Here is a 17,061-nt window from a genome sequence, read left to right as displayed (position 1 = left end):
ACACCCACAAAAAAATCATCATTCCACATTCATGGCTATATATATATAGACATGCAAGATGTCAGGAACATCCTGTTACTATCACGGTGATGTTTTGACATAATATGGAGCCAAAAACACACATAGGTTGGAATGGTTATGCTCAAAAAAGAACTTTTATGAAATACCTCAGCCCCACCACTCCACCGCTATGAAAGTTTTTTAAGCGGGAGGTTTATGTGGTGCCTCATCATTGGTAGATCAATATTAAAGCGCCATGAGTATATATATTTTTTTTAAACTTTTCAAATTATTTAAGTTTTTTCGTTTTCGCATTAGTTTCACTACAAATAGATCAATAAATAAGCAGTTGTAAAAGTAGAATTCGTATACTTAGCTTCTACACACAGCTCAACCAGGGAGTACGACCCGACATGTTTCGCACCCTGCGGTGCTGTCTCAAGGGTCTCCCTAGGTGGCCGTAGTCATCCGACTCACAAGATTGAGGTCTGTGGAAAGACCTCAATCTTGTGAGTCGGATGACTACGGCCACCTAGGGAGACCCTTGAGACAGCACCGCAGGGTGCGAAACATGTCGGGTCGTACTCCCTGGTTGAGCTGTGTGTAGAAGCTAAGTATACGAATTCTACTTTTACAACTGCTTATTTATTGATCTATTTGTAGTGAAACTAATGCGAAAACGAAAAAACTTAAATAATTTGAAAAGTTTAAAAAAAATATATATACTCATGGCGCTTTAATATTGATCTACCAATGATGAGGCACCACATAAACCTCCCGCTTAAAAAACTTTCATAGCGGTGGAGTGGTGGGGCTGAGGTATTTCATAAAAGTTCTTTTTTGAGCATAACCATTCCAACCTATGTGTGTTTTTGGCTGCATATGATTGTGGGTTGGCTTCAATTATAATTGTTACTGGTTTTGAAGGAATAGTTGACATAATATGGGACATTTTCTAGCACAACTAATGGAACATCTACTTTAGATGTCTTGTGGGTTGTACTATCAAAATGCTTGGATGACCAGTAGAACTGGCTTTGGATGCCGATTTTTCAGACATTTAGCTAGTTCGTTTTCAAAATGTCCTGCTCTTCCTGGACTTCTTTTAATTATGGACTCTATATTTTGGACATCCTGGATTGGACTTAGACATCCTATCGAAAATGGCCCTCCAGGTCTCACTGCATAAAATGGGATCTGTGATAAAATAGCATATCTTAAGGGTAGCCCATTTAAGAATACCACTTAGATGTTTATACATTTTGAACATTTAAACACTGATTTATGGACATCTAAAACATAAACAGCACTTCACAAATAAGTACCATAGGAGCGTTTGTATTCATAATTTCTATATCCATTGTTGCACTGTTATATTATTTTATGAAAAACAAAACTTAATAGATATAAGCATTTAAAAAGCACTATAATCACAGAATTAGCTCAGTAAGGTATGCCAACAACAACAACAAAAAAGTTATATACTGTAGCACTTATATGGTCTAAAAATCTAAGTCAATGTATTAACTTTACCTTTTTATAAGGTTGGGAGGGATGGGAAAGGGGAAGGGATAAAAATTTATGTAATGTACCAATGATTGGTTTTAAGTGATGTATTTATTGTTAATGTGTATGATTATATTTAACACTTAATGTAATTTTGAAAATGAATAAAGAATTTAAAAAAAACAACTTTACCTTTTTCTTGAAGGGTTGGAGAATCTAATTCTTCTAGTTTATCTGAATAAGAAGATAAAGTAATTTCTTCATGAAACATCAGTTTGAATCATGAAATCAATACACTCAATTCATCAACTGCATCAGCTGAGGTCTTCTATGATCAGTTTTATTTCAAAATAGAAATGTGCATACAATCCTCCTAAATCAATTGTGACGTGAACTTTTACTTAATACCACCATAATGCTATGTCTCCGTACTAATTAATGCTATTTAGGAGTGTGGAGGGGCATAATCGAAAGGGACATCTAAGTCCGTTTACGTCCATTTCGCAAGTCGTCCAAAGTTAAAAAGAGCCTAAGACACATTTTCGAAAGATACGTCCAACTTTTTTTTACTTTCGAAAATCGTCTAATTATACGTCCTGCCGATCTGATCGTCCATGCCACTAAATCGTCCATCTTTATATCACATTTTCATCCAACTTTTCATCCAAATCCAAAACGCCTAGAACAAGCCCTGTTGGACGTGGGAGGGGTCTGCAAAGTGATGGACTGCACACCCAGACATGCCACCTAAATAGTGGGGTACCTTACAGGGCACTGCTGTGAACTTCACAAAAAGGGTGCCATGTCTTCTCCTCACTACAGCTCCCTTATAGGTCATGGTGAGCCCCCCAAACCACCTCCAGAATCCCCTAGACCCATTTATCTACCATCCCAATAGCCGTTATGGCTGCAGGAGCCACTTATATGCCAATACAAAAGGGTTTTGGGGGGTGTATAGGGGAGTGCACATGTTTAAGTATCAGTGCAGTGATTACAGGGGCTTATGGGCATGGGTCCTCCTCTGCATGAGTCCCTAACCCACCCTCAAGACGGATTAAGCCACCTCTGTGCTGGACGACTAGGCTTTCCTATGCCAGGTGGCCAGGTAATGATGGTCTGGAGGCTAATTTTAAAGGTGTGATTAATATTTTTATGGGGGTGGGGGGATCGGTGATCACTGGGGTAGTATATGGGAGTCTGTTTTATGTGTTTGCAGTGCTTATCTGGTGACTTTAGGTGGGTTTTTGTGACTTAGACCATGTTTTACATGATCTAAGTCACAACATCCAAGTTCCGTCGAACGTGGGCTTTATAACTTTCGGTTATATATGCTGTACGACTAAGTCTAAGCCAGCCCAAGTCCCGCCCAACTCCCGCCCTCGACACTACTCCCGATACGCCCCGTTTAGCTTTGGTCGTTCATCGGCACTATGTAGGCCTAGGTCGTTTAGAAATACGTCCAAACCCCATATTTAGTATTGGCACTTGGAAGTTTTTGGGAAATGTTCGTCCAAGTGCCAACTTAGACCGGTTTATGGACGTTTTTCTCTTTCGATTATGAGCCCCATAGTCTCTGGGGTCTTTTTTCTCCAATATTATTGCTATGTATTCTTTGATATTTTGAGTTGCTGGTAAGCCTCTGGCAATTTTCCTATTACTGTATAAATTTTATTATATTTGAGTTTGCTAAAATATATATAGGGATCCTTTTACTAAGGCGCGCTAACCAATTTAGCACGTGCTAAAGATTAGCGCGCATTAAATGCTAAGGCGCCCATTATATTCTATGGGCATCTTATCATTTAGTGCACGCTAATCTTTAGTGCCCACAAAATCGATTAGCGTGTGCTAAATCGGTTAATGTGACCCCATAATTTGTTTTTTAAATTTATAATAGTTTGATAACTTTTTTGAACTATGGCTCAAAATTGGAGTAGTAGCTTAAAATTTTCTGGTAGCCATCAGGAAATCTTACAAGCTCCGGCATTAACAAGGGAAGGAGTAGTAGAGTTAAATAATCCTTTGTGGTTGGAATATTTGAAACAATTGAAAGTATATGTTAAATTGGAATTACACGGTGCAATGATAGTAGATTATTATTAAAAGATTATTATTAAAAAAAAAAGATCATACCAAGAGATATGAGAATGCCTATTGCTCCTAATATTTTTACTGACAGTGGGTTTGTTGAAAAATGGAACTGTATTCTCAATCGTTGTTTCCTAGATTTAATGCTACTCAAACCGCTCAAGAAAAATTGATCATTGAAAAGCAAATGGATGTCATAAAAGTTGATCCTTACCTACTCTATAAATTGTGTACAGATCCTTGTTTGATATTTGTTTCAGTAAATGCACTGCTTTTTCTTCATCAAAGTTTGTTTCTTTCATGAAAAAAGTCTTCTCCTCCTCAAGAAATTCCAGACAGCTTGATCTACAAAAGGTGGCACTAATGTTATACGTTCCTTCCATTTTCATCAGGCAAGTTACGGGCTTATTTTAACAGAAAAAGGAGTTAGGGACAAAGTATATTTTGGTACATTTTTTGAAACTGGGATTTCAAAGAATATAAATAACTTTGATGCATTTTGTACTGTACTCTTAACAAACTATGGAGCAAACATTAATCAGTTGACATGCGCTAATGCACATTAATATACCGTATATTAATTAGAACTAGGCTCATAATAAATCAGGCTGAGATTAATTGGGCTTAATGTGTGTTAAGCTGTTAACATATATAAATGAGGCCTTACAAATCTATGAGAGGCCGCTGAAAATTCTCAGCCCATGCAACAAAAAGTTGGGGCAGTCTCCATCGAGGGCTATACACTTAGGCCAAATTCTATAAATGGCATCCCAATTGTTGACAGCAGTAGGCATCCTACCACTGTCTAACCAGCCAATCGGGACGCACGTTTTCTAAAAAAACCAAAAAAGCAACCAAAGGCAGGCCACTTACACTGTAGGCGTCTGTCACGGGTGCAGGGAGGCACCTATGGATGCTTAAGCCCCTCTAAGGCTGGGCATGGGTGTGGTTTCACCCAGAAGAGGTCTTAGGCGAGCTTAAGCAGTTCTAGGCGTCTCCCTAGGGCCGCGATAGGCGCCTGAAATGAGAAAATGAACAAGAAAAATCTCAGTGATAATGTGGAGCTCCTACATCCTAAATTTGTATTCCTTGTAGAGAATTTCTATACCCTTTATCCTTTCTGTTTGGTTAGAGTGGGAAGTACTGGACAGCATATGGCAATTAATATCTGAACAGTGGCGTACCAAGGGGGGGCGGTCTGCCCCGGATGCAAGCCATGATGGGGTGTTCCCGGCCTTGGAGTCATGATCCGAGAACCTCCCTTCTCAAGGCCCGGTCCCAAGGCTCTGGGTAGTCACCGTTGCCCAGCATGTTCCCAGCCTTCTCGCCTGTCCGGTTCGATGGCCCTTTTCCTTCCTTGAAGTTGAAAAAACTGCCGACTTCTGCAGTGATTCAACTACGTTGCCCACGGCTTCTCTTCCTGCTTTTCGCGTCTGTCAATGACGCAACTTCCTGTTTCTGCCTGGGTGGATTACGGCAGAGGCAGACACGGAAGGGGAGCTGTGGGCAAAGTAGCTGAATCACTGCCGAGGCTGACAGCAATCGGACCGGAAAGAAGGCTGGGAACATGCTGGGCCACGGGGACTACCCAGAGCCTTGGCACCGGGCAATGAGAAGGTAAGTTCCCGGACCATGACTCCCAGGCCGGGAACACCTCCCTCATGGCTTGCACCTGAGGGAACATTACTAAAAATAATGGCAAGGGTGTCAAAAATGATGGCACGCCACTGTATCTGAACAAAACCAGAAACTAATAAGCATACCCCCACTGCTCTACTACAAAATTTGCAAAAGTGGAGTAATTTTTTCAGTGAATATTAAGAGTGTATATTCATTTTAACACTAATGGTAAAGTACAGCGGATGAGGCCATTTTTGGCTTTCCTTCGTAGAACCAAATGGTTGCATGATCGCAATCTTTTTTTTCATTTTTATTTTATTTGATTGTAAGAGATTATACTCCCAAACAGTCAGAAATAATAAAATCTGGGATTTTGCTGTGCCAGAATCACTAGCACAGCTTTATAAAAAGTGCTTTCAGTAATTTAATCCAAAAAGAAAATACTATAATTACAATGAACTAAAAATATATACAGTAGACCCACCGCGAATTTGTGGTTCGTGACTCGGGGACTCAGTCATTCACAGTATTTTTTGACTGCCTCTTCTGGTCAGAAAATACAGGGAATGACTGAGTCCGTGAATCAGCCTTCTGCACAGCCGATTCCTCCTCTTTTCCCCCCCCTCCGGTCAGCCAATCAGCCTTCTGCACAGCCGATTCCTCCTTCTCTTCCTCCCCGGTCAGCCAATCAGCCTTCTGCACAGCCGATTCCTTCTCCTCCCCCCTGTCAGCCTTCTGCACAGCCAAACCGCCTGCCAGCCTAAATATTGTTTTTTAGTATCCACACCCGTCCCTGCAGCCTCTTCCGCCTCCAATCCCCTCCTAAAATGCATTTGCGTTTTTTCAAAATTCGCGGGTGCTCCTGGAATGAAACCCCTGCAAATTTCGGGGGAGTACTATATATCAAAATACAGCCCATATCTAGGGAGAAGACAAACATAAGAAATTTTAAAACTAGAAAAATTAGAAGGTTATTAACCTTCCACATTACAGACCTAAAGAACTTAGACAATCCCACCTCACCTTTACTCAAGATTTACCTAGCTATTGATGCTCTGACCAAAATTTCATTTTAATTTAATTTATTAAAAATTTATTGATCACCTTATTCCAAAGCAGTAAAGACAAATATATACATAAAATTACAACAATCAAAGATACCATAGAGATTTCAGATCATAAATCTCTTACATCATCTGTCTTGAATAAACAAATGTTGCTTTAATAACTGATTAAACCGACTTGAATTTGGTCGATATTGAAGTCCTGTTGGCAATATATTGATGTCCTTGAAATGTTACCAAACACTTACATGAGAGGTTTGAAAAAAGTAGCCCCAGGGCCAAAACTTGGCCCTTCCATGCCAGGAAAGCCTTCTTCAACAATTGAGTAATGCAAGCTACATCTAGAAAAATCTGAAAATAGTATGACCACACAACAACAACAACAACATAATAATAATTTTATTTCTTATATAAAGTTCCGGGCAGTTCACAACAAGAGAACTGAAGTATATCAGTGAAGATGCAAGATATAGTAGAAATCAGTAGAATACAATGCTATACAATACAATAAAATACAACATGATACAATGTTGAGTGATACAAAGCAAAGTCATCGCATAAATTTACCAAACAGAAAGGTTTTCAGAGATTTTCTAAACTAATAGTAAGATTGGGAGTGGGTAATCAAAGAACACATCCAAGAGTTCATTCTTCTCGTTTGAAAGGCTAGAGTTTTGTCTAAAAAAACTTTTATAATGGCAGGCTTTCGGAGTATGGTACATGAACATGCCCGAGTTTCTTGTGTTCTTCCTTGATGTGAATAGATTTAATTGGGAGGATAAGTATGATGGTAGTAATCCAAGAAGCGCTTTATAACAAATGCAGCTGAATTTAAAAATGACTCTAGCTTCAAAAGGGAGCCAATGGAGTTGCATGTAAAAAGGGCTTATATGGTCAAACTTTTTCAGTCCAAAGATCAAACGTTACAGCAGCATTTTGAACCAGGTGAAGCCTTTGCAGTGTTTTCTTGGTTGACTCTAGATATGTAATCTAATATAATAAAGCCCTAAGCGCACATGCGCACTCCCACCTGCATGCGCCAGTTTTCCGTACGCTGTAGGGACCCGCAAGTAGGAGTGCACATGCGAAGCCTGTTGGCCGCCAAGAAGCTTTGAAGGACCGGCCAGGTAATACACCGTGACTCCCCCTCCTCCACCCCCCCTCCGGCCGCCGACCCTACCCACCACACCAGATACCCCCGTTGACCCTCCCAGCTGACCCTCCCACTGCTACACTGCCGACAAACCTGGCAGCTCCAACAGTGTCCCAGGCATACTAAACATGCTGCTTCGGCTCTTCTACTGGCCTAATTTCTTTGCCGCGTCCCTGATGACATCATCAGGCTCATAGTGCAAAATATAGACAGCAGATATAAATTCTCAAAACGGACACATTTTGATCACTAAATTGAAAATAAAATCATTTTTCCTACCTTTGTTGTCTGGTGATTTCATGAGTCTCTGGTTGCACTTTCTTCTTCTGACTGTGCATCCAATATTTCTTCCCTTCTTTCAGCCTCCTGTATGCTTCCTGTCCTCCAGACCTCATTCCTTCCCCCAACTTTTTTTTTCCTCTCTCCCTTGCCCCTCCCCTTTCTTTCTTTCTCCCTGTCCCCCTTCTTTCTTTCTGTCTCCCTGCCCCATTTCTTTTTGTCTTTCTCTCTCCATGCCCCCTTTCTTTCTTTCTATCTCCCTTTTCTTTCTTTCTGTCCCCCTTTCTTTCTGTTTCCCTTCTTTCTGTCTCCCTGCTTGCCCCCTTTCTTTCTTTGTCTTTCTTTCTCCATGCCCTCCCCCAAGCCACCCACCGCCGAGTTGTAAGATCTCCTTGCTTCCTGACGCAGTAAACAGAAGCGCCGGGCCGACCAGCCTTCCCTTTAACATCAATTCTGATGTCAGAGAGGAAGTTCCGTGCCAGACAGGCAGCGATTGGCTGGCTCGGAACTTCCTCTCCGACGTCAAAATTGACGTCGAAGGGGGCGGGGGTGGGGGTGGAAGATGGTCAGCCCGGCGCTTCTGTTTACCACGTCAGGAAGCAGGTAGAATGTGAAGGCTCCGCGATCGACTCGCGTTGCCTTCGCGATCTACTGGCCGATCACACTTGACCTTTTGGGCACCACTGTTCTACAGGCATTTTACAGGTGGCAGGATACTAGACTCAATGGACTATTAGTCTGACTCAGCATAGCACATTTATGAACAAAAGGCCATAATCATTCATTCATATTTTCTAGATTAACAGCCACAGTTGACCTAATTGGTGTTCTTTTTAATAATGTATGTAGGGTCCTTAGTGATAGGTTAAACAGAAAGGAACATAGGGGAGTAGGGGGGTGGGTCTCGTGATACACTATAAGTAAGGTTCTAAAAGACGACGACGCCATCTTACAAATGAAATGATATGCAGGGTGGATGATAGCGGCAATGGTAAGAAAGTTATAACAGAGGTGGGTAATAGTATAACGTTTTGATATATAGTTTTAAAATTTCAACTAATATGTTATGATTTATTATAGTGTGGATCCTTGATGAAGCGGAAGCGAAACATGTCGGGTCCAACCGCTTAATCGCACAATAAAATAAGTACAACTTATAGAGTTCATAAGAGTAACACAAATATAAAGTCTATAAAAAAGCATAAAGTTTATAAAATTAATTAGAAAATGAGCCTTGACCAATGAGGAGGATACACATGATTCTCCCTGTCAAGAGAATGCACCATTAGGGGACGGAGGAGGGTGTTTTCTGAGGTCTGCGGCAGGAAATAATTATTTCTATGCATTGTGATAAGCAAGGTGAAAGAAGATTAGAATAACAGAACTTGGAACTCATTATATAGAAGATCGGTGAATGTATAGTTCCAAGACACTCATTTTTGTCTCTCTATGTATAGATAAGGTGATCATACGTCCCATTTTCAACGGGACAGTCCCATTTTCGGGCCGACCGTCCCGTTGTCCCGACCCACCACTTCGGGGCCAGCCAATCGCTGCCTGACTGGCCCGAACTTCCTCTCGTCGGAAGAAGCCAAGAAGCAGTGGCTGCGGCCCAGCGTTTCAATCAGCCCGGCAGGGAGGCAGACAGGCAAGCAGCGGCGGTACACGGGCTGGTGGGTGGGCAGGGGGTTGAATCACGGGTGGGGGGGAGGGGTTTAAATCACGCGGGGGGGGGGGTGAATCATGCGGGGGGATTGAATCATGCGGGGGGGGGGTTGAATCTGCGGGTGGGGGTGGTGAATCAAGCACTGGAGAGAGGTTAAGGAGGCAGGCTGGCAGGCTGGCTTCGGGGGAGGGACAAAGGCAAAAGGCAAGAGGTACTGGGAGCACTAAGGACCCAGGACAGGCATTGGGGGCACTATGGACATGGGAAGGAGGCACTGGGGGCACTAGGGACTCAGGACAGAGGCACTGTGGGGCACTATGGACATGGGAAGGAGGCACTGGGGGCACTAAGGACACAGGACAGGCACTGGGGGCACTATGGACATGGGAAGGAGGCATTGGGGGCACTATGCACATGGGAAGGAGGCACTGGGGGCACTAGGAGCACAGGACAGAGGCACTGGGGGGCACCATGGACAAGGGAATGAGGCAATGTGGGCACTATGGACATGGGAAGGAGGCATTGGGGGCACTATGGACACGAGAAGGAGGCACTGAGGGCACTAAGGACACAGGAGAGGCACTGGGGGCACTATGGACATGGGAAGGAGGCACTGGGGGCATTAGGGACACAGGACAGAGGCACTGGGGGGCACTAAGGACATAGGAAAGAAGGAGGGAGGGAATAGAAAGGGACAATAGTTGGACCTGAGTAAAGAAAAAGAAAAAAATGAAAGAAAGGATACACAGTAAGAAGGAAATACAACCAGAGACTCATGAAATCACCAGACAGCAAAGATAGGAAAAATGATTTTATTTTCAATTTAGTGATCAAAACGTATCAGTTTTGAGAATTTATATCTGCTGTCTATATTTTGCACTATATTTGTCTATTTTTCTATAGTTACTGAGGTGACATTGCATATTTTAAAGTCATTTGCCTGGACATCTTTGAAAACCCCAAATGATAATTAACATTTTCTCTGCGTATAGTTTGCTTTGTAGTTTTTTTAATTTTATTTTTTTTTTAATTCTTTATTCATTTTAAAACTTTCATCAAGTGTACAAATATTATATAATAAACACATTTAGCATTGAGCACTTGAACATCTTATCATTATATCTTATAAATAAAAATTTACCCCTCATCCCACCCTCCCTCAAAACCCTCTATTCATTATAAGATCATATAATTTGAATCCCACCCCCCACCCAATACTGAATGATATGTAATTAATAGAAAAATGGCATTTAATCATGACAGAAAGATGTTAATGGCTCCCATATTTTAATAAAATTTTTATAATTTCCATTCTGTACCGCTATTGATCTTTCCATTCTATATATGTGTCATACTGAGTTCCACCCAAAATTAAAATTAAGCCTACTGTGATCTTTCCAGTTATTAGTAATATGTTGGATGGCAACTCCAGTCAAAATCATTAAAAGTTTGTTGTTACACGCTGATATCTGACTCTTTTTTCTCATAGACATTCCAAATATCACAGTATCATATGATAACGCTACATGGTTTTCCAATAAACAATTTATTTGATCCCAGATTGAGTTCCAAAAGGCTAAGATATGGGGACAGTAGAATAAAAGATGATCCAAAGTCTCAATCTCTAATTTGCAATGCCAGCACCTATTGGACAAGGAACTATTTAATTTTTGTAATCTAACTGGGGTCCAGAAAGCTCTATGTAACAAAAAAAACCACGTTTGTCTCATAGACGCTGACATTGTACATCTCATTCTCCAAGACCAAATTTGTGGCCATTGAGATGCTGAAATCTGATGCTTAATCTCAATGCTCCAAATATCCCTCAGACCATTTTTAGGTTTTTTATTAACCAAATCACTAATAGATTTATACCACTGTGCGGCCTGGTGACCCAGAAAGTCCGCCTGAAAACATAAGAATTCCAAACTGGATTGTGTATTAAGATTTTTCCATTCAGGGAACCCCGCCTGAATGGCCTGCTTCAATTGCAACCAGCGAAAACATTGTGATTTATGAAGCCCAAATTTATGTTGCAATTGTGTAAAATCCAGCAGTTTTCCATTAGAGATAACATTTTTTTTAATTTTAAGGTTACCATTATGAATTAGTATGAAGATATTATGTGTACATGAAAAATGAATGGAAGAAATTGGGGGCGGGATTGAGGACGGGGGAAGGGCAGGGTTGAGGCGGGGCTAGGGCAGGATTGGGGCGGGGCTAGGGCGGGATTGGTGGCGGGATTGACAATTAATAGATGTCCCCTTTTGATGAAAAAAAATATATGGTCACGTTATGTTTAGAGCATATTAAGATACTGGCACTGTATTTTCAGTTCCTTACTCAGTTCCAGAGATGTCAGTCTTCACATGGCAGGTCTTCACAAAGCCAGTGTGACCAGTAGGTACATGTCTTCCAACAAACCACTGCATACATTCTATGAATGAGCCAATGATCTCAATCCTATCTCCACACTGAAAGCTAATCTCTTCAGGCATATCACTTCTGTAATCAGCCACAGCAACTGAAAATCCCACAGCTGCAAGAAAACATTTAGAGATATATCAAAGTATCAGCATGTAGAAGTGATTATTTGATATTCTCATAACTAGTGAGAATCATAGCTGGCTACCTAGTTGTAAATAGTGGACATTTATGTTCCAAGCATTTACGTAAACAGTGAAAATACATTAACAGTACTTCTGTGCCAATGCTTTCAACCATATTCAAAATGAAAAGACTGTACTTCCCACAAATACTTAAAGACAACAGTGAGATAAAGACAAACAGTGGATAAAATGAGGTACTTATTCTAGATTAACTCTTACACAACTACCTGGCTTTTTTTTTTTTACAAAGCAATTTTAAAAATCCATTTACATATCTGAAGACTCTGAAGGCAATAAGGAGCCTGTGGAGATCTTGCAGCCCTAGCAGTATTTTGCATGAGCAGGGCTACAAACTCATTCTCAAAGCAAAACTCCAGAAAGAGTGACCCCGGTGTGTGCATAACGGTGGGAAGTCAAATGCGCGCAAGACAAAAGCGTGCGGACACTTGCGCGAAGACAATTGAGCGTAGACTTGCATGCTGTAATGCTCTATAAAGTCCTGCGTGCTATTGTCTTGCGCTATAATGACTTGTGCGCTATTGTCTTGTGCTATAAAGTCCTGTGCGCTATTGTCTTGCGCTATAACTTGCACGCTATTGTCTTGCGCTATAAAGTTCTGCACGCTATTGTCTTGTGCTATGACTTGTGCACTGTCTTGCACTATAATGTCCTGCACATTATTGTCTTGCGCTATAATGACTTGCGCGCTATTGTCTTGTGCTATAAAGTCCTGTGCGCTATTGTCTTGCACTATAACTTGCACGCTATTGTCTTGCGCTATAAAGTCCTGCACGCTATTGTCTTGCGTTATGAATTGTGCACTGTCTTGCGCTATAAAGTCCTGCATGCTATTGTCTTGCGCTATAATGACTTGTGCGCTATAGTCTTGCGCTATAAAGTCCTGCATGCTATTGCCTTGCGCTATAAAGACTTGCGTGCATCTGACCGCACGTGTTTGCGTGCAATTGTCTTGCGCGCAAATGTCTATGAATCGTGCACAACACAGGAGGTATGTATTACCTGTGCCCTCTGCACCAGGATGGAAACAGGTATACAACACGGACCTGAAAATATTTGCAGAGATTTGAAAACGAAACCCGTGTACAAATGTTCAGTTCCCCGACCTAACTCCCCATTCTATCTACATGGAAAAGTATGCAGAATGTGAAACAGACATACTTTAACTTACATATGGGCAGACTACTTTAAAAATGCACTTTTTGCATGAAACTATAAAATCCTTTGAATGCAGCTCCCCTAATTGGTTAGAATACTTGTACTGGAAGTTGTTTTACTAGTATGAAGAAAAGAGACCAGCAGCTTGGGAAGATATGCTAATTTGACTCCAAAAGAGTTATGATTTTATTCACTTTTCATTGTGTCAAAGGTGAGCACATCCAAAGAAAAATGCAAAACCTACTCAGTGATATCAGCGCAATACTGAGGAAATCTGAGGTCCACTATGATTTTTCTGTGGCAGTGTCAGTCCAGTTTATTTTCTCAGCATTATTTCTAAATCTCAGCTCTGGAACTACTGTTATATCGGTGATAGGATAATCGTGCGCGAGACACCAGCACGCCGACAATTCAGCGCTGACAATTCAGCGCAAGAAAGAAGTGTGCCGTGGAAAAACTTAATTTTAAAGAGCTCCGACGGGGGGGAGTGGGGGGAACCCCCCCACTTTAATGCATCATGTTCACGCTGCCATTGGGGGGGTGTAGGGGGTGCAACTCCCCACATTATAGAGAAAACGGAACTTTTCCCGAAAAAATCAGGAAAAGTTCCGTTTTCTTTATAATGGAAGGTTCCAACCCCCCAACCCCCCCCCCCTAACAGCAGCACGAACATAATGCAGTAAAGTGGGGGGGCTCCCCACTCACATCCTGCTTTGGAGCTCTTTAAAATTAAGTTTTTCTGCGGCACGCTTCTTTCTTGCGCCGTTTTGTCAGCGCTGGATTGTCGGTGCGCTGGTGTCTCGCACGCAACAGACTATGAACCGTTATATCTTGAAATGCAGCTTCTTACCAATCTGATTGCTGATTGTGCCTTGCACCGTACGAAAAACATCAACAGATTCCAAAATGGAATGTGCTTTCAGGAACCATCTGTATAGGGACAATGAGAACACACAGCCCATTACAACTGTGACAGAAACAGATCTAGAAAATGTTCAACCCCAAAGCCAGCACCAGGATATAAAAAAGCTAAATCTCATCATTCAGGGGGCAGTTCTAAAACAGGATGCCCACAATTAGGCACCTTGGGGGTACCTTGTAGGTGCCTTTTCTATAAAGGAAAGTAGACACCTATGTTACTTTATAGAATGCTAGCATTGCAGGGTATTAATGTGCCTAACATTTAGACATGATCAATTATAAGAACATAAGAACATAAGCAATGCCTCCACTGGGTCAGACCTGAGGTCCATCGTGCCCAGCAGTCCGCTCACGCGGCGGCCCAACAGGTCCAGGACCTGCGCAGTAATCCTCTATCAATACCCCTCTATCTCCTTTTCCCTCAGTATCCCACGATCCCTTTATCCCTCAGGAATCCATCCAATCCCTGTTTGAATCCTTGTACCGTACTCTGCCTGATCACTTCCTCCGGTAGCGCATTCCATAGAGCTGGTGTAAGTGTTAGAATCTATATACTGCTTGGACATTCATATGACTAGATTCAGTAAATGGTGCCAAACATAATGAGCACTAAGACCTTGATTCTCGTAACAGCACTCTAAGTTAGGTGGCAGCTGGCATCCTACCGCCACCTAACTTAATTGTTTTAATTGGTGATAAACGGCCCAGTAATTGACTACCAATTAAAAACACATTAGTAAAAACAAAAAGTAGATGCCTGGAGGTGCCTATAAAGAACAGCAGCCATCTCCCATCCATAGAGGCACCTTCCGGACCCTAAGTCAAAAGTAGGCGTGATTTACACTGGAACTGGATGTAGGCGCCAGTAGGTGCCTCTATGGATCCAATTCTTGTCGAAAGTAGGCGCTGGAAATGTAGGCCCAGTCCCTTCTGCCGGAAACTCACTCATACCCCTTACCCCCCCCCCCCCCGAAGATCACCAGCAGGGGGAATAACCAGTCCCTTGTGCTGGGACCCCCTCCCCCCGAAGACATATGCCTCCCACCCTCACTATTCTAAACATGTATGCATCACAGCACCTAGTTTATGGAATTGCTCCATTACTACTTAATCACTCATGTAAGAATCAAAGAAAATATATAAAATGAAAGAAATGAGGCATTCTGTGAGAACTTTTCTATTTTAACAAGTTTTATTTGTCAATATTAATGTATATTAGTGGTCAGGCATTATCACTTTTGAAGATGTTGATGGCATAGCAGAAGAAGGAAGACTGCTCTCGTTCCCAACCAGAGTCATAGCCAGATTTCAAATTTTGGTTGGGCCACTGGGCAAACTGGATGGGCACATGTGGTCCACCCCCCCCACTCAGGCCAGCTCAAAGCATTAAAAAATACCTGAGCTGGTGGGGTTTCCCAAGCCCCGCCAGCTGTAAGGGTCCTCTTGTGGCAAGAACTCTTCCCTCTCCCATTTGTTCCAGCCTGCAGCTCTGTCTATGCACTGCAGCTGCCGCTATCCCTGCACATGTTCAGTTTCCATACATGCACAAAACTGAGCATGTGCAGTGGAGCCCCCCAAGGGCAGAGGGATGCCAGCGCTTGGACAGTGCTATGGGCTGGAGCAAGTGGGAAAGGGAGGAGTTCTTGCCGCCGGAGAATCCTCACCAACCATAACAAGGGTGTGAGATTTTGGGGTGGGCCTGAGCTTTATGTAGATGGGCCCAAGTCCACTTGTGGCTACGTCACTGTAATCCCACCTGGAATGTTACATCTGGAGGTGGAACTTGGCTCAGGAAGGAGCCAAGAGCTTTCCTGGGTGCAAGATTTGTGCAATTTAGGAGAGGTGGGGCTTTTGCAGGTTGTGTGCAGTCCTGTTTTGTACTGGTACTTGGGAGGTTATGCTTAAAGGGCCACCAGTCTACCAGGAATTTGATCATTATGATAGTCAAGAGGCTAAAAGGTTTCAGGGATCTGAACGTCACTGCTGGGCCCTCAGACAGGAGGCCATTGACCACTTAAAACTAAGTTATACTTCTCTTTATTATGACAGGGGTTGCCATACAACTTATTTTGAGGAATTGGATTAACTGGAATCGGTTAAATTATACTTTCTGGTGGGAATCTCCATGCCACACTTTTAAAATGGAACATATGATGGCCATATAACAGGGACGTTATAGAAAATTTATGGATGTTTGGGAGCCATTGACAAAATTCTGTAAGAAGTGATTGTTGATTTTGCCCTTTGATCATACACGTCCAGGGTGGGTGGGGAGATACTTTTAATTTGAATGCAATTGTTGGATATTTAGAAAGGGGGGATGATATATGTATTTGTCATAAAATATAATTTGATAGAATTTATGGGGTCCTTTTATCAAGCCGCGCTAGCAGGGTTAGCACGTCCAACATTTCATCACACGCTAACCTCCGCAGCCAGCTAAAAAACTAACGCCTGCTCAATGCATGCGTTAATAGCTAGCGCGGCAGGCGGTTTAACGCACGGTATTACATGCGTTAAACCCCTACCGCAGCTTGATAAAAGGACCCCTAAGTGCTGTTAAAGTGTAAAATGTCTGTATAATATGTTGCACTTATTTTGGGCTTTAAAATGAATAAAGATATTTAAAAAAACAAAAACAAAACTAAGCTATACAACAATTACATTCTTGAGGTGAAGGGTTTTTTTTTGTTTAGTTTAATTTTGGTTTTGGGGGTTTTTTTTTTTAGGTGGGGGAAGAAGGTTTGGCAAAAACTGGCCCACAAAGCTTTTCTCATGCATATTTTTTACAAACCATAACATTAATGAGCCACTCACTGTGCTTAACTGCATTGCAGCAGTTCATTTATATTCAAGTTACATAACTCTTGTCACATAGTGGTACTTTGACTAATTTCATAGTGAGAGTCAGAGGAAGAGCAGGATCTGAACTGATGAATCTCAACAGCCTTCCCGACAGCTAAACTACATTTCTCTGAA

At 42.0% G+C, this 17,061-nt stretch overlaps 1 protein-coding gene across 2 annotated transcripts in view; it reads right to left on the bottom strand.

The window, feature by feature from the left end:
- SH3TC1 (SH3 domain and tetratricopeptide repeats 1) overlaps positions 1–17,061 on the bottom strand; it is an 81,511-nt gene that overhangs the window by 24,800 nt on the left and 39,650 nt on the right. For both annotated transcript variants that reach the window (XM_033950077.1, XM_033950085.1), the window contains 4 exons: positions 14,012–14,091; positions 11,720–11,915; positions 3,809–3,939; positions 1,699–1,740 (listed from right to left, as the gene is read on the bottom strand). In XM_033950077.1, coding sequence (XP_033805968.1) covers positions 1,699–1,740; positions 3,809–3,939; positions 11,720–11,915; positions 14,012–14,091 — 449 coding nt within the window. The remainder of the gene's footprint in view (positions 1–1,698; positions 1,741–3,808; positions 3,940–11,719; positions 11,916–14,011; positions 14,092–17,061) is intronic.

This window comes from Geotrypetes seraphini, chromosome 1, assembly GCF_902459505.1.
Source record: "Geotrypetes seraphini chromosome 1, aGeoSer1.1, whole genome shotgun sequence".
NCBI lineage: Eukaryota > Metazoa > Chordata > Amphibia > Gymnophiona > Dermophiidae > Geotrypetes > Geotrypetes seraphini.
The sequence above is the reverse complement of the archived record's forward strand: the minus strand, read 5'-3'. Positions and strand labels throughout refer to the sequence as shown.